Source organism: Sesamum indicum, linkage group LG1 (assembly GCF_000512975.1).
Source record: "Sesamum indicum cultivar Zhongzhi No. 13 linkage group LG1, S_indicum_v1.0, whole genome shotgun sequence".
NCBI lineage: Eukaryota > Viridiplantae > Streptophyta > Magnoliopsida > Lamiales > Pedaliaceae > Sesamum > Sesamum indicum.
The window spans coordinates 10,160,295-10,185,066 of NC_026145.1; the positions used below are offsets into that span (position 1 = coordinate 10,160,295).

Below are 24,772 nucleotides of genomic sequence, written 5' to 3' on the forward strand. Positions count from 1 at the left end.
GAACCTTATTTCACTTTAACATGTAAGAGGGCATAAGAAATTAGTAATTGTTATTAGTGTATTACTTAGTTTATACAACCAATGGATTATTGCATAAATAAATCATCATATATTTTGCCAACGCTAGGATAAAGAATAACCCTCTTATTTTTCAGCTCAAATCTTAATAAAAGATTTGTGTGACGTAATGAACGTTTTCGTATTAGTTTCAAATAATAAGTTTGGACGATTTATAATTCTCAAGACATTCTTTTTGTAATGAGGTATCTTTAACAAAATCAAAACTCATACGAAGTTAGAAAGGATAATATCGTACAATGTAGTACAAATTGAGTCGCAAGCCGTATTATCATCAAAATTTTAAATTTCTATGGCAAATTACAACTATTTTATCTGAGATTTGTCATAATTATGAATACTCCTTATTGTTTGAAAAATTACAAATACACCACTCAAATGAAAAATAGTTATGTAACCACTAAACGATTAAGTGGACTTACTATTTTACCCTTACTAATTTTTTTTAGATAAAAATATTATTTAAAAAATATAAAAAGTTTTAAGGAGGGGTAAAATGAATAATTTATAAGGAACATCAATCCATCAAATATATTTAAAAATATATAAAAAATTATAATTTATAATCCAAAATGATATTTTAGTCAGTTAACCATAAAAATTGAATAAAAACTTAACGAAAGCTAAAGAGATGTGCTTAATATAAGAGGAGTGTTTATAATTTCTCAAACAACGTGAAGTACTTAAAGTTATGCCAAATCACATAGAAGATGGTTTTAATTTACCCAAAATTTTATTTTAAACTATATTTTATGCCATTATATAAATTCAAATCCAGTTCATATGAAGTCATTTGCAATAATTGCCTAAAATCTAAATACTTTCTTCCAAATTTAGCATAATAGAATCTTTTAGTATAAGAAATGTGTATAGAATATTCAAAGGATGCAGATTGCACAATTAGAACATGAAGGGGTTATTCTGTCATATTTCGTAAAAGCAGGGGCTATTAGTGATATTATGAAGCTTTTAGGGAATTATTAGATGTCTCTCCTTGCATATCTTAAAACTACACAATAAACCTTTATCGCTACATAATATTTTCGGCAACAGAAGGATCCGTGTCAAATTTGTTCTTTCCCGGACCCTAACCCTAACCCTAACTCTATAGATTTTTGAGCAACTCAAGAACTTGATCTTTTGCCTTATTGCAGCCAATGGGAAGTGATTCTAGTGAACCCACGCGTCGAAAGCACCACCGCTCCTCCTCGACCGACGATGCGGAGGAGCGTTCCAAACGCCGCAAACACCGACACCACCGCCACCGGCATCGCCATCACCACCACCGGCATCGAAGCAGTAAAGATAAAGAAGAAACAACTGCGGTAACTATCGAGGAATTGGAGGGTGTACAAATCGACGAAATTCACGTTGAAGAAAGGATGGACAAAATTGGGGATGATGATGATGGTGCCTTGGGAGAAGTTTTGGTATCGGGTGGTTCAGGATTCGCAGGGGTGGATTATGAAATGGAGGAAGGGGAGATCGTGGAGGATGATGGCTTGGTTGATTTTGGTAAGGATTCTGATAAGTCTAAGAAGAATTTGCATTCAGATGTCGAATCTGGGGAAATTGAGACGAATGGATACGATGATTCTAACATGGTGTGTTCAGATTCCCCTCGCTTTTGTTTTACATAATATTTTCTGTTATGATTATTTATTGAATTGTGGGTGTTCTTTTTTGGAATTCTTTGGTGTCTATGTGGTTTGTTGCGAGAAAACATGTCACGGAATCATAATCCACTTTTGGTTATGAGTGAGTATGCACGCTCATTTTTTGACCATAACACTTCTTATATTACTGGACTTGTTACATACACATAAATTTTCAATTTGATACGTGCAATAGATTAATTTTTAATCATTCCTTATACTCTGCACACCAGTGTTTTGAAAAATTTTCCTCTTTCATTTCGGAATATTAGTCGTCTTGGTAATCAATCAGGATATAATGGGTTCCTGTGAGTTTCTTGAATTGTCATAATGAGTTTCTGATGAGATTTTGTACTGATGGTAAAATGATGAGCTTCTTACAAATATTCTAGCTGCACTACACAGACCCGACAAATTTTATCAGTAGGAAGCTTTGCTCCCTGTAATTACATTTTGTTGCCAGGCAAAGTTTCCCTAGGCGTTTCACCACTTTCCAGAAGACTGAAATGATGGCTTTCAATTGATTGTAAGACTTGGTTATAAGTCTAAACTTTTTGCAGGCATTATTTGTTTGGTGATGGTGCCGATTTATTCCTTAATATTCTTCTCTTTGTATTTTTCCTTAACAGGGAGTTAATGAAGAGAATGCGGAAAGAGTTGATAAAACATTAAGGAAATTTGGAAAGGACAGTGTGGATGGCAAAGAAAGTGGTGAGGCGGATAGATTTTCTAATCTGGAGGGTCTTGTAAATGGGAATTATGCACTGAAATATGACAAATCCGACAATAGAGTTCCCTATGGAGATGGTAAGAAGGCAGGTGACTTTCTTGATGAAGTTGAGCGAAGAAGTCTGAGGAAAGCCTCATCTTCTGAGAAAAGGCCCAGAGATGTTTCACGCTCCGACTCTCATGACAAGTACCTGAAAGAGAGTTCTCAGAGTAATTTATCGAGGTCACCTGAATGGTCTAGGGGAAGGTCTCGCTCCCGAAGCATTGCACGGGAGGTTTCTGTGGAGGAACCATATTGTATTGAGATAAAAAAAAAGAGTGAGTCTGATGATGAAAGGGTGAATGCACGTGCAAAAAGCTACAGACACAGCAGCAGAGATGATGTAAGAGAGAAAGAAAGGGAGCGTAGTTCTAGCAGATATGCGGAGAGAGTAGAAAGGCATTATAGCAGGGAGACTCGTGACTCATACAGGGAGGGCAGTAGAGAGAGGCATTGGGATAGGGACAGAACTAGAGAGAAAGAAAGGGAGAAGGAAGAGATGGAAAAGGAGAGAGAAAGAAACAGAGTCCGAGATAGAGATAGAGGGGAGAGGGAGCGGGATGTGCTGAAGGACAGGGCCAGAGAGAGGGACAAGGAACGGGAGAGGGATAGAGACCGAGCAAGGGATAGGGAGAGGGAGAGGGAGAGGGGGAGAGAGAGGGAAAGGGACAAGGATCGAGTAAGAGAGGAGAAGAACAAGGATAGAGACAGAGGTAGAGAAGAGGTTAGAGATGGCAGAAGGACTAGAAGCAGAGATAAAGATAGAGAAAATGAGAGTGATCGGGTAAACAGGCGCCAGAAATATGATAACGACGAGGATGGTTATAGAGATAGGGATAATGATTCTGGGCACAGAAGATATTCCGAAGACTACCATAGGGATAGGGCAAGGAGAAGTGGTCTAGAAAATATGAGCTCTGTAGATAAACAGGAGGAACAGGCTAAGGAGAGCCATGAAAGGTATATTGTCTTCTTAGACAAGTTAATTAAACTTTTGTATTCTTCTTCTTCTCTGTTCTTGGGTGTCTGATAATTTATTTTGTGTTTTGGGTGGGTTCAGAGAAGATGACAGACAAGAGGACTATCAAGAAAAGATTACAATGCAACTTGCAGAACAGGAAGAAGATGATCTTGAGAGAATTAAGGAGGAAAGTAGGAGGCGCAGGCAAGCTATCCTAGAAAAGTACAAAAATCAACACCAAAAGAATGAAAAGCAGGCACAAGATATGGGTAAGATTTTATTATGCTTGTACTGCTCTTAGTTTTGCCACAATGTTCATGTTTCTCTTATTTTCTATCTGGGGAGAAGTTAGGAATTATATGACATATGAGCTCTGTGGCTAGCTCACAAGAATTTGTTGATTGAGCTTCTTGCCAAATGACATTTGTTCATTGTTGAGCAATTGTGCGGTGTGCCATATCTTGGAATTTGTTCTCATGATGTAATCAATTTTGGCAGGTTATCATAAGGCGTTCTGTGAAATAATATGCTTTTGATCTATTAGAATCTTCATACTGGACTTTCTGTTCTTTTAGTGAAGTGTAAGGAAAGATATCTAGTTAAGAAAAGGTATTCACATTATGAAGGATAACATTATTGCCAGATATAATAAATCTTTCTTAGTGGCTTTCTTCTCTTCATGTGTTGAAGACTTGAAGTTGAAATTCTTAATTCACGAGCTCTCTTATGGATAGACTTGCATTTTTGTCTCTAAGACTTCTCGTAGACATTGTTGGACTTGTACTGCTTGTCTTCTGTTGGCGCTAAGTTTGGCTAATTGTTGTAATTCTTATGAGGCAGCTAAGGATCAAGGTGGAGAGTCTTCTGCACAAGTGGTGTCGGCTGAAAATGTACCAGAAAAGTCTGAAAATCGGTTGGAAGGAGCAGATACCTATATTCCTGAATCATCCTTTTCTCTGGGGAAATCGCCTTCCCAAAATGGTTTTTCTGCTTTACAGGTGCCTAGTGGCGCTGGCGGACTAGGCGAGGGTAGCCCTAAGGTACCTCAGTTGCCAGTAACTTGAAGAATTTTACTGAGAAGAGATAACCTTTTGCTAATTCTTTTTTCTGACGAGAAAAAGTTCTTGTGGGCTCTTTCTTGTCTTATTATGTTAATTATGACCTTTGGCAGTTTTCCTTATTCTTCTGTATATATTGATATGCTTTGAATTTTTTATGATTTTTTGATAAAACTATGCAGAGTGAGAGATCGAATGATATGTTTTGTGATGATATATTTGGAGAATCACCTGCTGGAGTTCGTAAAGCGGTTAGTCTCACAATTTTTATGTTATGGTTTAGCCTTCAGATTGCTTTATAGTGATATAATTGTTTAATGCTCTCAGTGCATTCGAGTTTGCTGTGTACTAGTTCTTTGTTGAGCCTTTTCTTTTCTTTGGATGTTAGCTTCACATTCTATAGCTGATTATCTTGTCCTTAAGTTCTGAGTTTTCTTCTGCAAAGACAAAGTCCGTTCCCTTTAGCTTTTTTAAACATTTTGGAAATATTCTTGTTTTAGTGTGCAACCTTGGGCTTTGTGTTTCTGCTCATGATGATTCCCCTGGTAGATGAAATTTTTTATTAACTTATACTTGATGTTGCTTTTACTGTCATTAAACGAAATCACCCTATTCTTATTGAATCCTTTCTCTGGATTGAATTCTTTCACAGGGTAAAGGAGATGGTGTAGCTGTTGAAAAGAGTGGACTTAATGACAATTGGGATGATGCAGAAGGTTATTATGGTAATACCCGATTCTAATCTCTACTCTGTTATATACGTGCCTTCCTCTTAGATGTTGGTAGTTGTAGTTGAATTTCTAAGAAAACCTATTCTGTGTATTGCTGTGTTTTTGTCCATGTACATCTCTGAATTATTATGTTCTGGAACATTTCTGTGGAGCTTTTGGCTTGGCTACATATCTGGTAACAAAATGTTATTCTTAAACACATGTTGCTTCACGTGAACTTTCAATAAAGCCTTACCTGTATATCATTCTAGAAGCCTGTCCATTCAAGAAATAGTTCGTGCAATTGTTGTTTGAATTACACTTTCTTCAAATAGCCCCCTTCTTTGATTATCAGGCTACCGATTTGGAGAAGTACTTGATGGCCGGTACGAAATAATTGCTGCCCATGGAAAAGGCGTTTTTTCTACTGTTGTTCGTGCAAAGGATCTGAAGGCTAAACTTGGTGACCCTGAAGAAGTAGCAATCAAAATCATACGTAACAATGAAACAATGTGAGTGATTATTGTTGTTGTGGTCTCCTGCTTTATACGGATGTCGTTTAGCTGTGGTTTTTGCAAGAGCTGTCCTACCTAGTTTATTGTCTCTGATTTTTTATGTAGGTACAAGGCGGGTATGGAAGAATTGGTCATACTAAAGAAGCTAGTTGGAGCTGACCCTGAGAACAAGCGCCACTGTGTTCGTTTTCTTTCCACATTCAAGTACCGAAACCATCTATGTTTAGTTTTTGAATCTCTTCACATGAATTTAAGAGAAGTTCTCAAGAAATTTGGTCGCAATATTGGTCTGAAGCTTACTGCTGTGAGGGCATATGCTAAACAACTTTTCATAGCTCTGAAGCATCTGAAAAACTGTGGTGTTCTTCATTGTGATATCAAGCCAGATAACATGCTGGTATGCAGTAAATTTCCTCTTAATTTGCTTTCTCATAATTTTTAGCCCTTCCGCATGTCTTCATTTTATTAACTAATTATTGTGCATTTCTTCTTCAGGTAAATGAAGCAAAAAATGTTTTGAAGCTTTGTGACTTTGGTAATGCCATGTTTGCTGGTAAAAATGAAATCACCCCCTACCTTGTGAGCCGTTTTTACCGTGCCCCTGAGATCAGTAAGTGTGTTACTTTATCTATTTTAAAGTTGCTTTGATTGCCTATTTGATTCTTGTAAATTTTGGTGGAGTTGATTTATTTCTTTGTATATAGTTCTAGGCCTGCCGTATGACCATCCCATGGATATGTGGTCGGTTGGTTGTTGTTTGTTTGAGCTTTACACTGGGAAGGTTCTATTTCCTGGTCCTACAAATAATGACATGCTTCGTCTTCACATGGAATTGAAAGGTCCTTTCCCAAAAAAGATGCTCCGGAAGGTAGGGACCCAGTTTCATAACCTGTCTTTGGACAATTTTATTTTCCTCGCGGACATTCCCATGTCAAATTATGAATTTGTTTATTTTTCTGTATGTTCTTACTTTCTACTTTGTTTCAGGGTTTATTTACAGATCAGCATTTTGATCAAGATTTGAATTTTCTTGCAACAGAGGAGGACCCAGTCTCAAAGAAGGTCGGTATGCGACTGATCTAGTGTTTGCTTTTCTTGTGCTAGTTGAAACTTCAGTTTCATATTGGAAACAACGAATCTGGAGTTTTTATTGAGTTTTCACTCTGTTGTTGCAGGCAATAAGGAGACTGGTTGTGAATATCAAGCCAAAAGATTTTGGCACATTAATTTCTGGTTCTCCTGGCGAGGATCCAAAAATGGTAGCCAATTTTAAAGATCTTATGGAAAAAATATTTGTGTTGGATCCAGACAAGAGGTTGAATGTATCACAGGCCTTGAGCCACCCTTTCATCACTGGCAAGTGAACCATGATGCTGATTCTCTGACTACAGAACTGCTGCATTAGATACTTATACATTTTGGTGTCGTCTCAAAACTGAATTATCTAATCATTGGGCATTTATCTGTCTTTGTCTTCTCTCTGTGGGAGCAAGAATCCAGGAGACAGTGGTTGGGCATGTCAAGTTCTTAGAGAAGATCTTGGGGAGACAATTTACGGGAGTTCTTTGCATGGATTGTTTTCTATTTCTATTGTAAGAAACTCACCAAAGGCGTATTTCCCTTCTGTTTGTACTGATTATTTGTGGTGACAATCAAGAAAGCTTTAAAATATTTTTTTTCTATGGTTCCTATTTCGTTTTATCCACTGGACCTGATGCCAGCAGTTAAAATTGGAGGCATTATCTGCTCAGTAGATATCAGGAAGCCAATACCATCAATATCCATATAGATGGATGAAAGCAATAAGATATATATCTTTTGTGTTGTGATTGTGGTTCTTTTCGGGATTGCATCTGAAAAGTTGGTATAAATTTTCCATTTCTGTGCCTCACCAATATATACTTTTCATTCCAGGTGGTCTGTCTTAACAGTGGTTGTTTCGTTCTGATTTCGGCAATTCCTGCTAATAATCCTGATGTTCTGTTGCTTGCTTATTTTCTTTCTGTATACCACATTAGATTTGGGGTTCTGGAGAGTCTAATCTAATCTTTCATTCAGGAAATCTACCTGTGCTATGAGGAAACCATTCAGTGGTTTAGATGATTAAAGGCACTCTGGAGAAGGTACCTTGGTTTGTTTCTTAGGAGTTTACATGTGGAACCTTTGACAACTAAAGTTAATGTCAAGTCTAAATTATTTCTAGGGTCATTTTGGATTATTTGAGTATTGGCAGTCTTCTTCAGAATATTTTGTGTCTGGTGTTTTATACTTCTTTGACTAGTTGAGTGCCTTAATTCTGCTTGTATTTATCCTCTCAACATATTAGATCTGCAAGGCATTGCTTAAAAAAATTTATTTTTCACTCCTCCTTTATTGATTCATCTCGGTGTTGTCTAGAACTTCTGATAAGGCTTGTTTTTATTCTCTACTTCTATTTAGGTTAAACCATGTTTACCCTCTTCTGTATGGGAATTGTGGGTGACTAGTTGTTGCTTCTTTTTTAGAATTTTAACAGTATGTGCTATTTGTCTGATCCATGGTTTGGTTGTTCTGGAGGATTATATGCCCTGGAGATATTCGGATGCTGCTTGAAGTCTGAAAAAGATTCCTGTAAGTGGCACGAATTGTTTTTGTTTATTGTGTTTTTGTAGTAATAATTACTGTTAAATGATATTCCAACTTAGTGATGACCTGTATCATTGTATCCATAGGTTTGAGCTTTCTCATTTCTGCACCACTGGTGAGTGCCCCCCTCTTTGCTCATTTCCTGTAATGGGTATCTTTTAGCTGATAAACAGGGTGATTATGCTAAGATCCTCATGGTTTTCAAGTAGTCATCCATTTTGTGATTCAGAGTTATTGGTCAGGAAATGTTGATTTATAGACATATGGACTTGACTGTCATTGTTGCTTGTGGATGATGGTATTGTTGGTCTTGGCAAAAATGGTATCCTCCTGCAGTTTTCAATTATTTTTTTGCAATTTTGTGAAACTGATATTTCTTATAGAGAAAGATTCTTCAGCGAGGATCATAATGTTAAGCAGAACTATTATCAAGACACTTTTTATGATCAGGAGTAGAATCAAATTAAAACTCTCCTAGGCTCAACTAGCTGTTATATAATGAAGACGAAGCTTTTAGTAGATGCGGGATGCTTATTATCATTATGAATTATTGAATTTGATTGATACTTGAACGAGGAGCTTTCTGGTTCATAATTTTAGAATTATGTGTCCACTAACTCCAGATTGCAGCTTTGCCGCTGACTCTGCAACTGTATCTAAACTGAATCATCTAGTTCTTATGTAGGATAGAAATTTGTGTTTTGGAAAATAATTAAGTCTTGATAGGAGATTTGTGGTACTTTTAGGAATGTAATTGCATGGTAATGCTATTATGGTATTGCAATCAAAACCACACGTTTTGGAGAATAAATTGTTGTACTGTGCAAGTCATCTAAGAAAATGACTTCTTAAGATAAGAAATGCAGACTTGTGGTGCATCTACAATTTGTATTTCCAATGTCCTAACTATCTTTTTACTTTCTAGTCTGGATTATAGTACATTACCTTGCAATTTGCATATGATTTTCTAATTTCGGTCAGGCTCAGGGTGTTAGGAAGCTTGTTGTTTCAGATGGTTTATTCTTCTACTCTTCCAACCAATATTTATGTGGGGACCTTTATTTGCTTATTTCCCTTTTTCTTTTGGTTTGTGCATGCTGATCAAGTTTGGCATTGATCATTGTGTTATGTTTTTTCTTTGATTTACTTGGATTTGTTGATTATATTGCCACTTTTTTTCCTGCTCATTTGTATTTCAATTGAAAATTGAAAATAGGGTACACCTTTTTTTTTTAATAACGAAAATAAGGTATACTTGGATGTTTCTTTGTGATCGATCATTTAATGATCCCAAAAAATTCTTCATTCTGCAGAGATTCTCCAATTGTAAGGTACATCTCTGAAAGGGGAAATCCCCTTGTGCATTGTTTTGATGCATTTGTTTCATGCACTTCAAATGGATTTTATTCCCCCGCAGCTGTTTTGACATGTCATAGTGCTTTTGACACATTGAAAAGGTGCCCATATAAATAAAATATCGTGAAATACAAAATGTTTTGATCTTACATACGAACTAAAAATTATTTGATCATGCATGTGGACTATTAGGGTGGTCTTACGATTGACTTGCTCCTTGTACTAGCATCTTGTCTGCTTTCTGTTATTCTGAGTGTTCCAAAATCATTCGTCCTACACTCTGCAGAAGGGCTTGACAACAAATGACATTATAGACTGAGATGAGAAGTGGGAGATAGAATGTCTTAGGATTAATGTTATGCATGACTGTTCAACTTTCTAACTGTTATCTGCTTATGAGCAGCTGTTGGTATTTCCCGACATCTCCCTTGGTGAGTATGATTGCTCCATCATTTTCTTATTTTATGTATAAGATTTATATTGTAATGAGGAGCTGCGGTGCTGAGTTGGGTGGGTAAAAGGACAAATAGTTTGGGGAATTTCCCATATACTTCAGATACGCTCAGGAAAATTGGAAGCATGGTGACCATATTCAATTTTAAGTCCCAATTTCTGGAGATGAGGTCAATTATGTAATCATCCCTCGCTCCCCTGTCCCACCTGTTTCTCAATATTATGCTGAGATCTGAAGTTCGTCCAGAACTGGAGGAGTATGTTAGGTTCTGCATGCCTGGTGATTGCTTCATTTCATTGGTCAATGGATTGCATGGGAGAGCTGTAGTTTGTGTTACATCGGTGGCGCCATCTCATTAGGCATCATAAATATGCTAGCTTTTTAGGTTGAGGTTCCATAATCGAATTTTAGTTGTTGGAAGATCAAGTGGTTTAATGTGGCCTTCTCTTTTCCTCTCTTATTTTCTCCTTGCGGGGTTTTCCTTGTTTTTTCCTGAACAAAGAATACATCATTTTGTTAAACCTGAATGTTATCTACGTAATATTCTGTAGTTGTGTATAATCAGGCAAGTCTAGTGTTTATAGCAGATGTGTAATGCTATATTTAGAACTAATGTGGATGTTGGAATAGTACCAAATCCTTGCCGGTGTACAGCACATGACTTTCTACCTTGGCTGCAGAGTTTCCAAGTGGTTCAGTCGTTTCAGATTTCTGATGGGTTTTTCCTGTGCGCTGGTGTGCGCTGGTATTTTTAAGTGAGTGAATGAATTTCTAATCATGCAATCTGGAAATGTCTATTACCCGCTATTTGCAAGGCCGTCATGTCTATTTTGAGATTTCCAGGGCTGTATCCCCTGCTGCAAGAATTACACACTCTTCGTGATAATTTTATATCTCAAACTTCTGATATTCATTGAACTGACTCCGCACAGTTGGTGATTATTAGCGCTAACAAGATCAATGCTTTATGCTCCTCTGCCGCCCTCTCTCTTCTATTTTCCATATCCATTCCTCATTTTGTGTTGATCAGCCATGAGACGGGAAGACGAGCTAATAATTTCAAGCCCCAATTGTGTCGATTAAACTTAAAATCTTGAAATTCTTGTTCAAGAAAATTTCTGTGGGTAAATCGTTACTCAACTAATACAAACCATCTTGTTTAGAGATTATATCAATCAACTAAGTACGAAGACGGACAAAGGAATAATGAATTCACCAAAATAATATGTTAAACTCGCCAAAGTCTAGCTGGATATAGGTCCTAGGATTCAACGGCATACCAGCTAAACACGATTTGATTTGAAATTTGAGAGGTTGTAGGAAGGTTGACCGGAAAGGAAAGCACGAGGCTTTTATTTTCATTGCATGAGAGGGAGCGCGCCACGTAGCACCTCACCTGCCAGTCCGAGCCACTTAATCCCGTGGTCTCATCTGATAATTGCGGACTGTAATAAAAGAAACGAAATCGGCCCCGCCGCTGCCGCCGGCAGAGTAACTTACGGAGATGTTATTCACCACGCTAACATTATGCAGCACCAGTTCTCCGCTGCGCAGTTTTGCCCCGCTCAAACCGTCGAGAGTTTCCAAGCTTAGGAATTCTGTTTTGCTCTTTGAACGGAATTCTTTTAGCATTGACGATCAGGATAAAAGTTTTGATCCGTCTGTTTTCACTGCAAGAGTTCCGGGATTGGGCACTCATCCTAAATTCATTTCTACTACAACTGCCGCCACAAGTGGCGGCGGGGGGTTCAGTGTCGGAGTTGGACGATAATGTAAGGAAACTATTGCAGGCTCTTTTGTGGATTGCGGAAGGCGTTTACATTATTTGGCTCTTTTTACTTCCCTATGCTCCTGTAAGTATCGTCACACCAAGCCTTTTCTTCAAAGTTGTTATTAAAGATTTGAGGATTGTAGATGTTCAATTTGCGCCTTGATAGTATCATGGTTTAGCTGTCAAATGATGCTTGTTTCGGCATGCGGCAAAAGCTATAAATTCCTATATGATGTGGCAAGTGTTTTGCAGCACTTCTTATTTACTATGCTCACCTTGATGTTATTTGAAGTTCCTTTGAGATATAATATTATAAGTTGCATACCTGCAATTGGGATTCTGGCACACCCCTATTCTGCTTTAATCGATGAAAGAGAGGGGTGCTTTTCAAATTTATCCAGCGGCGTTTTAAACAAATTGGATTTTTCGTGTCAAGTTTTAAGTTTGGTATTTCCTTGTATACATGCAGGGGGATCCTGTCTGGGCCATCAGTTCAGAAACAATTAACTCTTTGATAGGCCTTTCTCTCAATTTCTTCTTTATTCTGCCTTTACTGAACTCTGGTAATATTAACCTTCAGCTGCATTGTACAATCCATTTGTTATTTCTTCTATTTATATGCCGTTCCAATAAGTTTCTAGTATTCGAATGGTGTTAAGACATCTTTAGATGACACTGGCAATTTTCAAAATCAAACTCTGCAACGAATGAAATGCACGTCTCAAGGGAAGTTATAAGGACATTGGATATAAGCAGCTTCATTCAATTATGGAAAAAAATCATATAAAGTAGCTATTCTTTAGTGGTTTTTGGACGAGTTTCCATTGAAGTAGGAGTGGCATGTGTTGTAATCACATGAGTTGATCTGCTTCTGTTTTAGTAAAAGTATCTTGATCGTTTGTTCAATTGAACTTTGACAGAGTAGTTGGTATTCATCTTATTGAGGCACCAGTACTCCATCCGGTAACATTTACTGCTACATTTAACTGTTTAGGACCTTGATTCTGTATGCAGCTCATGATTTAGACTAATATCAAGGTATCTCTATGTTCCATTTACTCAGATGTCTGAAGGCTTGTTCAACTTCGTAATTGGGTGGACATTCATGTTTGCTCCTTTGCTATACACTGATAGAAGGAGAGATAGATATAAGGGGTCACTTGATGTCCTATGGGGCTTTCAGATGTTCCTCACAAACAGTATGCTTCCAGACTACTATTTTGTGTTTGGCCTATACTCTTTAAATTCACAAATGTTTATATAAGTTCTTCCTGCCCCCGATATGAGCACAGCAGGGAGTAGAGGTACAGGAAATGCCCTAGTTCAGCCTCAAATGGGCAGTTACCAACGTATTTGGGTTTCTTTGGGATTCATAACCATGAATTTGTTGTTTGGATTATGTTGTTGTTATCGTGGCGCAGTCGTTGAATGGTTTCTTCTTTATTTTGTGCTACAAGAAACAAAATTCTTGTGAATCGAAATGCCTAGTTCTTGAGGGGAGGAGAGTATGGAGCTGCAATATGCTTTTCAGACTGTATAAAGACATTTTGTGAATGTCACCAGAAGTTGTTGGTTTCCAAGTCTTTCTGGGATTATTGCTATAGCTACGCTATCTACAAATCAGTGGATTTGACATGTATCTGGAGTTACAACAGCCGGCATGATTTTGTGCCCTTTAATAGTGTGAATCCTGTTGCATCTTCATGTTTCCTTTGTGTTAATATTCTTTTGCCTACTATGCTTGGATACTTTTGCCATTTACAAGTTCTTCTCCTGCTAAATTCTTCATTTTTCGTGACGGGACTGGCAATTTATTCCTATTGTACTCTATGTTGCAGCATTCTTGATCCCATACATGGCGATACGTCTTAATGAGGCTGATGGGGAATACACTCCAAGCAAGACCTCTCAACTTGGTTCTGTTATGAAGAATGGCGCACCTGTTGTTGGACTGATTGGTGGGCTTGCTTGTTTGATTTCAATATTATGGGCCCTTTTTGGTCGCGGAGATGATAATTTTGGTGATTTACCAGAAAGATGGGAATTTTTGCTGAGTTATCTAGGGTCCGAAAGACTTGCTTATGCCTTTATTTGGGATATTTGCCTTTATATAATTTTCCAGCCATGGTTGATAGGAGACAACCTGCAAAACATTCAAAAGGATAAAGTTGCTGTGGTTAATTATCTTAGATTTGTCCCTGTAGTTGGCTTAATTGCCTACTGTATTTGTTTAGACGCTAGTTATGAGAAATAAACCAGTACATTTATTACTTACGAGTTCTGTACACTGGTTTTCATTTACGATATAATATTACATTAGACGAATACATGTCTTATTCGTCAAGCTAGAGAATGAAGCACTAGATTCGCCAAATTATTTCGTAACTCTGGATCATAAACTTCAGACAAGTATACTTACATGGGTTTGGTTTTGCAAAAGTGCGTCTTGTGATTTCACCAAAGATTTTCGCATTAGTTGTAATGGTGCCTGGTTTAGCATTCAAAATTCTTGGTTTAAAACAAGCCTTTCTCTGCTCTCTATCTGCTCGTGTCTTAGTTCCAAGGTAGAAACGAAAACAAGTCCAAATTCCACATTATAAAACAATAGGCCGTAGTTAAAATAGAACGTACAAATCAATAATGTAGCTGAATTCAGAACTCAAAGACAAATATTACAACATGAACCCGAAAATTGTCACAAATGGGTGATACTAGAAGCGTGTTTAGGACAGATTGCCACCGCTCTGTTGCCAGAGATTGATAATATCAGTGGCCTGGTTAAGAAGTATAATCATTTTCTTCTGTGATATCCAGGGTTTGCTCTCTAGAGTAGCCTTGAGCTCTTCCCATGCATCTTTCCTTGGCCAAAAGAAGTAAGGACTCAGAGGCACAGCTCCATGGCCTGGTATGATTTGATCCAGCCCAAGACCAATGTTCTTTTCCATCCAAATGAACTTCAACACTAGCCTCGGTTTCACGACGGATTTCACCTCCACTCCCCCCACCTGGAAAACCTAAGAACTCGCTTAGTATGTGAATACCTCTCCAACACACGCTTCATCAGCAAGGAGAAATTATCATTTAATTCTTACTTTCTGGAAATTCATAATATTTTCCAAGTATGATATAAAATGCAATGCCCATGTTTCTGAATACAGAGATGGGCTGAAAAGGATGTTGCTAACTGAAAATAAAGAAGCTTCTTGAGCATTGAATTTGAACCTCAGGTTGTTGAGAGTCTGAAATCTCAGCAGGCGTTTCTTCTGGAGCCAATTCTGTGGCAGCTGCAGCAGTAGGTAGCCTTTGAATTCTCCTAAGGGGTTTAAATTTCAGGTCAAGAATGGGTAATGAGTGCAAAGAGGAAGCATTTGGCTTCACAGAAAATGAGTCTGGGAATGGAGCAGAAGACAGATTCTTGAAAACAGACCAAGGCCGGTCTGTCAAAGTGCTCTTCATGCTTGGTTGAACTAACAGGGAGAACATTTTCTGGTCTGCACTCACACACACACACACGAGAGAGAGAGAGAGAGAGAGAGAGAGAGAGAGAGAGAGAGAGGAGAGAGAGAGAGAGAGAGAGAGAGAGAGAGAGAGAGAGAGAGTTTCTACATGTGAAGGGAAGTCATGGTGATTGACGCCATGGATAAGGTACTGATAATTCGAGAACAGAATTAAAGCAACGGGCCTTCCATGGGCCTCAAGAAAATGGGCCTTTGTTTGACAATTGGGCTTACGTGCCGAATATAAAAATGATCTTCTTTACAGTGATGGCTCCTTTACCATAAATTGATTAAGTTCGGATAGATTAGGTTATGAGTTATGATTGATATATGGATTAGCCGAATAAGAATGTTTCATATTATGTTTACATGCATGTGTTATAATCTGTGATTGTGTTATCTTGTATTTACTTATGTTTAAATGTATGATAATATATGGAATAGAGCTGTTTACCCTAAAATATGTGAAAGATGTAGCCATTTGTTGCATGTCTTTCTTTCCCCACATGGAACCATTTACGTACAGCGGAGCCTCTTGCTCACCACCATTCTGCTCATACATTTTCCACAACCAAATTGATTATTTTCACAGGAAATTACAAAGATGTATATTGTGATGGCCATCGTTTTTTCCCCCTAATCCTTCTCCGTTGTGCTGTAATTCCCCCAGCACCATAAGAATGGAAAATAAATATCAGTGATGGAAGAACCTGGAAGAATGCTGGATTGTTTTCACCTGTCATCAGAAAATCTATCATAGTTGTTGGGTAAATTTAAGTGAAGTGAGGGGCAAATAAGAGAAGTAAGAGTAATGCACTGTAGAGATGACCAAAAATTAATCTTTGCCTATTATATGTAATACCACATTTCTGGGTTTGATTGGAATTAGACTATATTTATAAATAACGACCAGCCAACTTATTTAATAACGGGCTTCCTCTAATTGAAGTAAATAAAAAATAAAGTATGACATTTGACACCTCCATAATTTTTTTTTTAAAGAAAAAAGTAAAAAAAAGATTGGAGAAAAGGAGAGAGAAGTACATCAAGAAGAAGAAGAGAAGAAAAATCTTATTGGCCGTTAGAAGTAGCTCTTTGTCCCACATTAGAAAAATAAAAACCACATGTAAATATTTTATATAAATATAGAAAAACTTAAACCAAACTTGGAAAAAGTATAAGTCAAACCTACATACTTTAAACAATAAATATAAAAAGTTCATTGTCCCATATTGAAAAAGCATAAGTTAAGTTTAAACTATAAATATGAAAAAAATTAAGCCCAAAATAATTTGTATTTCATTACATTATTAATTTATTTTTTCTTAAAAAAAAGGAGTCAAAATCAATTTTTGATTGATTATTGGATGATTAATCTTGACCGATTCACATCAATTTTAATTCTATGAACCAACCTAAACACATAGCCAGATTTTTATCAAACCGATCGATCTGGACCAATTGTGAAAAACATGGCTTAAAAATATAACCAAAGAAAAACAAGAAATATTTGGACGGATTCGGGATATGGGAATCTGGGATCTGCTCTTGTAGGCCCTATTCTGGATAGGCCGAGAACGGGTTAACGTCAAACCCACACCTGTTTCTATCCCTATGACCAACTATCATATGTTGCCAATGCAGTATATGTGGTAGGCATTATTATGGTATTGGTCTACGTAGTTGGGATTGGGAAATATATTTTATCATTAATTACACAGTAAATATATTATATTTATAATTAATTATTTTTATATAAAAAATATATTAAACTTATCATATAAATAATTCAAATTTTAATTGAATTGAGTCGGAATTAAAATTTGGGTGGACCAGTGAAACTTCCTGCATACCCCCTACTACAACATTCACACAGTTTAGTTCTCTCACTATTTGAATATTGCCCCCATCATATTGATATGATTACCGTAGACTTTCTCCATCTCCCACATGAATCACATGGACAGTTGTTCTCAATAATTTTCTTGTTTCAACTGAGGCCGGTTTTAAGATTACAATCTTCAGATAACCTGTACGCCATTCTTGCATCTTGCAGAGTTCAGTTGTACAAAAAAGAAGTATAACAATGCTGAAGAATGCCAGTTCTTTAAGTAGTAGTTTTTCGAGGAAGAGCAGAGAGAGACTGCTGGATCTTGGAAGCTTGGAAAGCCAATATGAAGAGACCGGTCGATGCATGTGTTTGACAAGTGCTATATGCGATAAATTCACTCAGTATTTTAAAGATTTTTCCAGGAGAGCATTGGAGATGGGCAGGAACGATCCTCGGAAGATCATGCACGCCATCAAGATGGGGTTAGCATTGTCGATAGTGTCGTTGCTCATTTTCTGGAAAGAGCCCTTTCCTGATGCAGCTCAGTATTCGATATGGGCAATTCTGACGGTGATTGTCATGTTTGAATTCAGTATAGGTAATACGATACTTGATTATCAGATTTTGTCAGGGATTCTTTGCTTTCTTTAGGGCTTTTTCCAGTGTTAAATTGTCCTTTGACATGTAAAATGCTGTTGCATCTGTTTTTATCCGGTAAAGTTCTTGCCGTACGTTATTGGTTGTTATGCAGGAGCAACCTTTATAAAAGGATTCAACCGTGGCCTGGGGACGTTTTGTGCTGGAGTACTTGCGTTTGGTTTTGGGAAATTAGCCTTGTCGGTTGGCAAAGGGGAAGAGATAGTAATTGTCACAAGCATTTTCCTCATAGGTTTGTTGTGACTGACTACAGAACTTATCTTCATCAAGATTGTTGCCCAACATCTTAGTTTGTGATTGTGACTGAGAGCTCCATTGGAACTCTGTTTTCACACCCGACTAATGTTTTCATTAATTTCTGCTTATTCTGCAGCTGCGATCGCTTCATACTTGAAACTTTATCCAGGCATGGAGCCATATGAGTATGGATACCGTGTTTTTGTGTTGACTTATTGTATCCTGATGATGGCTGGAAACAGGAATAGCGATTACACTGAGGTGGCTTTGACACGATTAATGCTTATTGCACTAGGCGCCGTTATCTGTTTTATCATAAACATATTTATTTACCCTATTTGGGCTGGTGAAGATTTGCACCGATTGGTGGTCAAGAATTTCAAGGACCTTGCAACTTCTTTAGAAGGTCGAATTCTGTCACTCGTCTCATCTAGTTTGTTGTTTATTCTACTTAACTATTTAAAATTATAGCATTGTATGAATCTGCAGGCTGCATTAAGGGGTATTTGCAGTGTGTGGAATATGAGAGGATCCCCTCGAAAATATTAACTTACCAGCCCTCTGATGATCCACTATATAGTAGCTATAGATCAGTCCTTGAATCCACAGGTCGAGAAAATACACTGGTATGTCTCTGCTCTGTGCTGGTTTATTTTCTCATTGAGAAATTAAGAAACTCACAGCACAAAAACTCCTATCTAACATATTGGTGATCGACCAGCTAGGATTCGCCCTCTGGGAGCCGCCTCACGGCCGCTATAAGATGCTACATTATCCATGGAGAAACTATGTCAAAGTAAGTGGTGCACTAAGGCATTGTGCATCCATGGTCATGGCGCTTCACGGTTCCCTCCTCTCGGAAATTCAGGTGAATTGTCCGTGCTACAAGTTTATATCTACTTCTAGTAATCGAGAGAGAAAAGGGTTATCTGTTTCGCTTGTAAACTTTGCTGGTGGTTGATATTTATACCTGAAACTACAGGCGCCACCAGAAAAGAGACATGTTTTTGCCAGTGAACTCCAGAGGGTCGGGGAAGAGGGTGCTAAAGTATTGCGCCTACTGGAGAGCAAAATTGAGAAGATGGAGAAGTTAGACAAGGATGATATACTTGAACAAGTACATGAGGCAGCCGAGCAGTTGCAGAAGAAGATAGACAAGAAGTCATATCTTCTAGTGAAATCCGAGAGTTGGGAAATAGGTAAGCGCTCTCAGGAGTTACCAGATCTTGGCCTTCCCCATGAAAATGAAAGTATAGGATTGGATTTTGGCTTCAGGTCACTGAGTGAAACAATACTAGACATGAGATCAATGCCAATAGTGACAACAAATTGGCCAACTAAAGAATTTGCAAAGCCTACTTTAAGGAGGCAAACAGCATGGCCTTCGTGTTTTTCGCTTGATGGAGAATCGATAATCAAAGAGGATGAGGCGAGAACATATGAAAGCGCAAGCTCTTTGTCTTTGGCCACTTTTGCATCCCTTCTAATTGAATTTGTCGCAAGACTTCAGAATCTTGTTGATGCCTTTGAAGAACTAAGTGAAAAGGCGAAGTTCAAAGAAGTGATCACAAGCCAATCAGCTGGAACGAAGGATGCGGGGTCATGGTTTAGGCAGCTAAGGTGCTTTGTGTTCAAGAAGTGACAATTAAGGAAATCTGCTTATAGTTGTTGAAATCATTACATTTAATGTTTTCAGTATCTCAGACCAACTCCTGATTGGAAGATGATGATACACATGAATACATATTCCATGATAGAAATTGTAAAACTCATGGCTTTGGAACTACCAATCCCTTTTCACATATGTTGGAAAATTGGCCCACGACAAATTCAGTAGGCCCCAACTCATCACCTGAAAGGCCTGACCCGATCCACTCATAATCTGATCCGGTTTTCATTTTTAGGGGACTGAAATCCTTCGCCTTCTTATTCATTTCCAATTTATTCACCCTCCTCATATTCTTCCTTCTTTCTCATTTTTTTCCGCCATCATTAATGACTTCTCCATATTTATTTATAACCTTTTGGAAGAAAAAGGAACGGAGAAACAAGGAAAAATAAAAGAAATAGGTAAATCTGCATGGTTTAATGGTGCCTTGGTAGTCGCTTGTGTGCCTTGGTGGCATGGGTTAGCTTAGGTGCCTGTCATACCTTTGGTGGATTTGAGGAACCGGTTGTTGGGTTGCCGGCCTTTGTGGTTGAGCCTGTTCCTGTTAATCTGTTGTTATATTGGTTTATATTCTGCTGTAATAATTATATTTTTTTGTGGCTGCAGGGATAAATTTCCAACAATGTAATAGCTGTACTGATACTTGAAAACACTTTAGCGTCTTGCACGGACAGATGAACGTGAACAAAGTCATGATCTCAGCTGGGCTATTTGCCACTTGATGAAGCATGCGGCTCGCAAAACTTGATCGATACATATCAAATATTCATTCTCATTGACTAGATGAGCTTGGCAATATATAGCTGAGCTAAGGCAATAATAAGTTAAATTTATGTTCATGTCTGGTCCAATTTAAAGATCAACTCTATTTGACTGGTTCAGGCACAGGGCTGTCTCATCCCTGAACGTGTATGCTTCAGCTTTCAGAGCTATATTCTGTCAAAAGGACTCTTTGCTTTCAGCATAGCTCTACATTCCCTGTAGGGGATAAATTTAACGTGTTGTTGCCCTGTGGAAGTCATCGAAGGCACCTACTAAAGGGATGAAGATCTTGTCACCCCTTTTCTGCCGCTGAAATTCTTGTACTGTGTGTTTCACAAATATGAAAAGCCAGTAGAAAAGGTATTCATGTGAGGATTCTTGTTTCTGGACATGAAAAGCCATGGCTGAACTATTCATTTTGCCTGATTTTTATATTAGATAAGCCAATGCAATCGTGAAGGCTTCTAATTCAGCTGTTACGAAAGACGAGTTAATGAATGGGACTATTCAGAATCGTGAAAGTGAAATATTAGGAAAAGGAATTACTCAGTCATGATCTAGAGTTCAGACCAATCAAATTCTTACTTCTGGTCAGGATTATTTCGCCTGACTACCACCATTTGCTAATTTTCATCCAAATTTTCCCAAAACACGGTATTGATTCTCAACTCTTTATTTTGCATGCATTGTGGCAATATCTATGATTTTTGAATTATAAAGTCTACCTTAAAATGCTTTTGTTGCGCCAACAGAGGAAACACATAAAAGAAGATTTTGAAAAGACAAAAGGATCACAGTCAAGTGGGATTCAAAAATTGTACAAATTATGGCCGGAAGTAAAGTTTTTGTACACAGCATTGCTTAAAAGTTTTCGGCATATGGTCTTTGCTTTGGACATGGATGGAAGTTTGGAGTTCAATATGTAAGGCAACATTAACCAAATCTATCGTCAGCTGTTTTACTTCGTTTTTGCCTCAACTACTTTTTCCTGAGGAATTACATTAATTAATTATAGTACAAAATCTTCTTGATGATACAGCACCACATTTGATTCTTTGGCTTACACGGATTTGTCAGTGCCCCATAGATTGACTTCTTTTATATTATTTCCATCTTTCTGTGACAAAGTCTATTTCGATGTTCTGTCCTTATCTTTTCCTATTATATTTTCCTTCTCCTCTATATATCTGGGGTTCTGAATTCAGCTGGTTATATTAAGTTCTGAGAAAACTATTCATTTGAGAACTATTTCCAAACATGAGCAAAGAAAGATTGCTTCCATTTGGTAGCGTGGAAAGGAATGAAGATGATACGATCACTTGCAGTTGTTTTAAACTGATGCACGACAGAGTTCTGCAGCTATGGTTAGATTCTTGCAATTTTTCCAAGAAAGCATTGGAGATGGGACGAAACGATCCCAGAAAAGTCATATACGCCATCAAGATGGGCTTCGCATTGGCCCTCGTGTCATTGTTCATATTTTGGAAAAAGCCCGCTGATGTCTCCCAGTTTTCTATTTGGGCCATCCTCACTGTCATTGTAATGTTCGAATTTAGTATAGGTAGTAGAAACACACTATTCTTGTAACATCTTCCTTGTTCATTTTACTTTACTGTATCTGCACAGTCTCCATTACTTTTCTTCTGCAGGAGCAACTTTTATCAAAGGATTCAATCGTGGGCTAGGGACATTTTGTGCTGGAATGCTTGCGTTTCTCTTTGCTGAGCTATCACTCTTGGCCGGAGAATGGGAAAAAGTCGTAATTGTTATAAGTTTTTTTATTACCGGTTTGTCCATAGCACCTCCAAAAACCATTTATTGTATCCTCAGCTTGCTTTCCCTGCTTGATTATACTTTCTTTTTGTTTGCAGGATCTTTTGCATCATACCTGAAACTTTATCCTACGATGGCACCTTATGAATATGGATACCGTGTTTTTGTACTCACGTTTTGTATCCTTATGGTGGCTGGGAACAGAACTAGGGAATACACAGTGGCGATTCTTAGTAGACTGGTGCTAATTGCTGTTGGTGCTTGTATCTGCTTCATCATCAACATTTGCATTTACCCGATTTGGGCTGGAGATGATCTCCACCGTCTCGTCGTGAATAACTTTAAGGAGCTTGCAGCTTCTTTAGAAGGTTTGATCCATGCAAATTCACGATAGATACATATATTTTCTCCACAAGTTTTAGCAGTTATTGACTCTTTAAAAGTTTATTAGGTTGCGTTGATGGATACCTGAAATATGTTGATTACAATAGAATCCCGACTAGATTTATGTCTCAAGCATCTGGAGATCAGCTTTGCCTTGGCTATAAAACAGTCATAGAATCTGCAAGCCGAGAGCAAAGCTTGGTACAGTTCTTGTCTTTCTGCATACTTCCATGCTTGCAAGAAATAATCCCATGCTGACTTTAGTACCCAAATATTTTGAGCAGTTAGGCTTTGCCGTATGGGAACCGCCTCATGGTCGTTACAGAACACTTGGTCATCCCTGGAGAACTTATGTGAAAGTAAGCGGTGCAGTCAGGCATTGTGCCTACACTGTCATGGCACTCCATGGATGCATTTTGTCAGAAATTCAGGTGGACACAAACATGCATGCTTCATTAAATGGAAGTTTCTACCAATTTCTATGTTCACTTGTGCGATTCTTGATTTGCCAATTCGATTCTCAAAACATGAAATCTGCAGGCACCACCAGAGAAGAGGCAGGTGTTTCGTAGCCATCTTCAAAGGGTAAGTGCAGAGGGAGCCAAAGTTCTGCGCGAACTTGGGAACAAAATAGAGAAGATGGAAAAAATTGGGACAGACGACAACATACTGAAGGAGGTGCACGAGGCAGGCGAACAATTGCAGAAGAAAATCGACCAAAGGTCGTTTCTTTTAGTCAATTCTGAGAGCTGGGAGATTGGAAACCACAGAAAGGTGCTAGAAGATCTTGGCGATCTTCCAAGTGAGAGGGAGTACGAAACGTTGCAGTTGGGCTTCAAGTCTCTGAGTGAAACAGCAATATATGTCAAGTCACCTCTGATATCGACTCCATGCTTGCCAAACAAAGATTTGCCGAAGCAAAAGCTAAGAAAGCATGTTCCATGGCCTTCCTGGATTTCGTTTGAAGGCAATGGTTTGATCAAAGAAGACGAAGTCAAAACTTATCAAAGTGCGAGCGCTCTATCTCTGGCCACGTTTGCTTCTCTTCTGATTGAATTTGTGGCGAGGCTTCAGAATGTAGTGGACTGCTTTGAAGAGTTAAGTGAAGAGGCAGAGTTCAAAGATCCCAATATCATTGTTTTAACAACGAGTGCCAGTTTTTGGACAAGATTCTTGAGGTGCTTCAGTTTGAAGAGCTAATTCTTGTAAAGAAGTTTAAATAAAAAATGTCGTACAAGGATATGTGGTTGAAACTTCATCTTGAAGATTCAGTTTATGTAGTTGTTTGGGAATGATTGCTTGAATTGGATTGACAGAGTTCATCATATATAGATCTGCTAATCTATGACATGCATGCATGACTAGGTTGTTTCAGTTGTGCAGAGCCATGTTGATGCATTTTCACATTTTTTTAATAATTGTATCGAAAAAGTTATCCAAAAAAAAAAAAAATGTACTGGAGTTATTATTATTATTATTATTATTTTATAAATAACATCAAGTTTCCTGGAATTTGATAGCAAAAAAATTAAAAATAATATTATGTTGGACGATGTTATTGTATAAAATATGATGTTAGATGGATATTATTATAGAAAAATTAAAAATATGTAATGGTTGAATTGTTGAACATATATTATTATTATTAAGGGTATATATAAAGTTTTAATTGAAATTGTATGAAATGTTAGGGAGGAGGCCGTAACTCTTTTGCGTTTGTGGTTTTGAATCTTTTGTCCAAAATTAATAGGACTTCAACTAATAAGTACTAACTCCTCAATATTTGTTTAAAAGTGCTATCTTTTCGCATTTATTAGTGAGAATTAAAAGTAGTCACAAAAAGCCAAAAAGAGGAAATCGCTCCAACCCGTTGACGACTTCAAGCAGCGTATGGGGAGATGTCGCATTACAGTGCATGAAAGAACACCGGTCCAAAAACTCTATGCATAAATCTCTCTCTCTCTCTCTCTCTCTCTCTGTGTGTGTGTGTGTGTTCTCTCTAAAAGAAAG

The 24,772-nt window shown here is 37.8% G+C and overlaps 5 protein-coding genes across 10 annotated transcripts; 4 read left to right on the forward strand and 1 right to left on the reverse strand.

The window, feature by feature from the left end:
* On the forward strand, positions 1,100 to 13,919 carry LOC105161182 (serine/threonine-protein kinase prpf4B). 5 transcript variants are annotated; one of them, XR_002287392.1, is made up of 16 exons: positions 1,100 to 1,682; positions 2,363 to 3,462; positions 3,563 to 3,732; positions 4,304 to 4,503; positions 4,704 to 4,772; positions 5,174 to 5,246; positions 5,587 to 5,743; positions 5,852 to 6,143; positions 6,242 to 6,356; positions 6,451 to 6,614; positions 6,734 to 6,808; positions 6,922 to 7,338; positions 7,805 to 7,869; positions 8,303 to 8,356; positions 8,458 to 8,486; positions 13,791 to 13,919. XR_002287392.1 is itself a non-coding variant. In XM_011078797.2 (12 exons), exons 1-12 carry the CDS (start codon positions 1,236 to 1,238, stop codon positions 7,108 to 7,110), a joined length of 3,051 nt encoding a protein of 1,016 aa, XP_011077099.1. In that variant the 5' UTR covers positions 1,100 to 1,235; the 3' UTR covers positions 7,111 to 7,624. The 5 variants fall into 5 exon arrangements, 1 of the variants encoding a protein (XP_011077099.1); XR_002287391.1 differs by having other exon boundaries at positions 7,805 to 8,356; XR_002287390.1 differs by lacking the exon at positions 13,791 to 13,919 and having other exon boundaries at positions 8,458 to 10,740.
* LOC105161174 lies at positions 11,705 to 14,300 on the forward strand (the record flags this gene model as incomplete). The annotated part of the gene is made up of 5 exons (XM_020695289.1): positions 11,705 to 12,034; positions 12,422 to 12,515; positions 12,878 to 12,915; positions 13,016 to 13,151; positions 13,791 to 14,300. Coding segments are annotated over 5 exons (1,014 nt in total), but the record flags the coding sequence as incomplete, so codon positions are not given.
* On the reverse strand, positions 14,520 to 15,525 carry LOC105161192 (30S ribosomal protein 3-1, chloroplastic). The gene is made up of 2 exons (XM_020695285.1): positions 15,175 to 15,525; positions 14,520 to 14,957 (listed from the first exon to the last, which is right to left on the reverse strand). Exons 1-2 carry the CDS (start codon positions 15,433 to 15,435, stop codon positions 14,676 to 14,678), a joined length of 543 nt encoding a protein of 180 aa, XP_020550944.1. The 5' UTR covers positions 15,436 to 15,525; the 3' UTR covers positions 14,520 to 14,675.
* LOC105161200 (aluminum-activated malate transporter 4) lies at positions 17,307 to 21,638 on the forward strand. The gene is made up of 7 exons (XM_011078821.2): positions 17,307 to 17,878; positions 18,032 to 18,169; positions 18,311 to 18,580; positions 18,664 to 18,800; positions 18,896 to 19,042; positions 19,157 to 19,794; positions 20,450 to 21,638. Exons 1-7 carry the CDS (start codon positions 17,536 to 17,538, stop codon positions 20,469 to 20,471), a joined length of 1,695 nt encoding a protein of 564 aa, XP_011077123.1. The 5' UTR covers positions 17,307 to 17,535; the 3' UTR covers positions 20,472 to 21,638.
* On the forward strand, positions 21,835 to 24,117 carry LOC105162149 (aluminum-activated malate transporter 4-like). Of its 2 annotated transcripts, XM_011080118.2 has the most exons (6): positions 21,835 to 22,166; positions 22,255 to 22,392; positions 22,477 to 22,746; positions 22,830 to 22,963; positions 23,047 to 23,193; positions 23,303 to 24,117. In XM_011080118.2, exons 1-6 carry the CDS (start codon positions 21,863 to 21,865, stop codon positions 23,960 to 23,962), a joined length of 1,653 nt encoding a protein of 550 aa, XP_011078420.1. In that variant the 5' UTR covers positions 21,835 to 21,862; the 3' UTR covers positions 23,963 to 24,117. The 2 variants fall into 2 exon arrangements, with proteins under 2 accessions (XP_011078420.1, XP_020552259.1); XM_020696600.1 differs by having other exon boundaries at positions 22,255 to 22,746.

What these genes read in the sequence shown, in the direction of transcription:
- LOC105161200 (XM_011078821.2), top strand. Translation starts at nt 17,536, where the DNA reads ATGCTGAAGAATGCCAGTTCTTTAAGTAGTAGTTTTTCGAGGAAGAGC. An exon ending in CAGGTCGAGAAAATACACTG is followed by an intron (nt 18,801 to 18,895) that starts GTATGTCTCTGC and finishes GTGATCGACCAG; the next exon opens with CTAGGATTCGCCCTCTGGGA. An exon ending in CCCTCCTCTCGGAAATTCAG is followed by an intron (nt 19,043 to 19,156) that starts GTGAATTGTCCG and finishes CTGAAACTACAG; the next exon opens with GCGCCACCAGAAAAGAGACA.
- LOC105161192 (XM_020695285.1), bottom strand. Translation starts at nt 15,435, where the DNA reads ATGTTCTCCCTGTTAGTTCAACCAAGCATGAAGAGCACTTTGACAGAC. An exon ending in CAGACTCTCAACAACCTGAG is followed by an intron (nt 14,958 to 15,174) that starts GTTCAAATTCAA and finishes TAGGTTTTCCAG; the next exon opens with GTGGGGGGAGTGGAGGTGAA.
- LOC105161182 (XM_011078797.2), top strand. Translation starts at nt 1,236, where the DNA reads ATGGGAAGTGATTCTAGTGAACCCACGCGTCGAAAGCACCACCGCTCC. An exon ending in GATACGATGATTCTAACATG is followed by an intron (nt 1,683 to 2,362) that starts GTGTGTTCAGAT and finishes TTTCCTTAACAG; the next exon opens with GGAGTTAATGAAGAGAATGC. An exon ending in AGGACCCAGTCTCAAAGAAG is followed by an intron (nt 6,809 to 6,921) that starts GTCGGTATGCGA and finishes CTGTTGTTGCAG; the next exon opens with GCAATAAGGAGACTGGTTGT.
- LOC105162149 (XM_020696600.1), top strand. Translation starts at nt 21,863, where the DNA reads ATGAGCAAAGAAAGATTGCTTCCATTTGGTAGCGTGGAAAGGAATGAA. An exon ending in AATGTTCGAATTTAGTATAG is followed by an intron (nt 22,167 to 22,254) that starts GTAGTAGAAACA and finishes TTTCTTCTGCAG; the next exon opens with GAGCAACTTTTATCAAAGGA. An exon ending in CAAGCCGAGAGCAAAGCTTG is followed by an intron (nt 22,964 to 23,046) that starts GTACAGTTCTTG and finishes TATTTTGAGCAG; the next exon opens with TTAGGCTTTGCCGTATGGGA.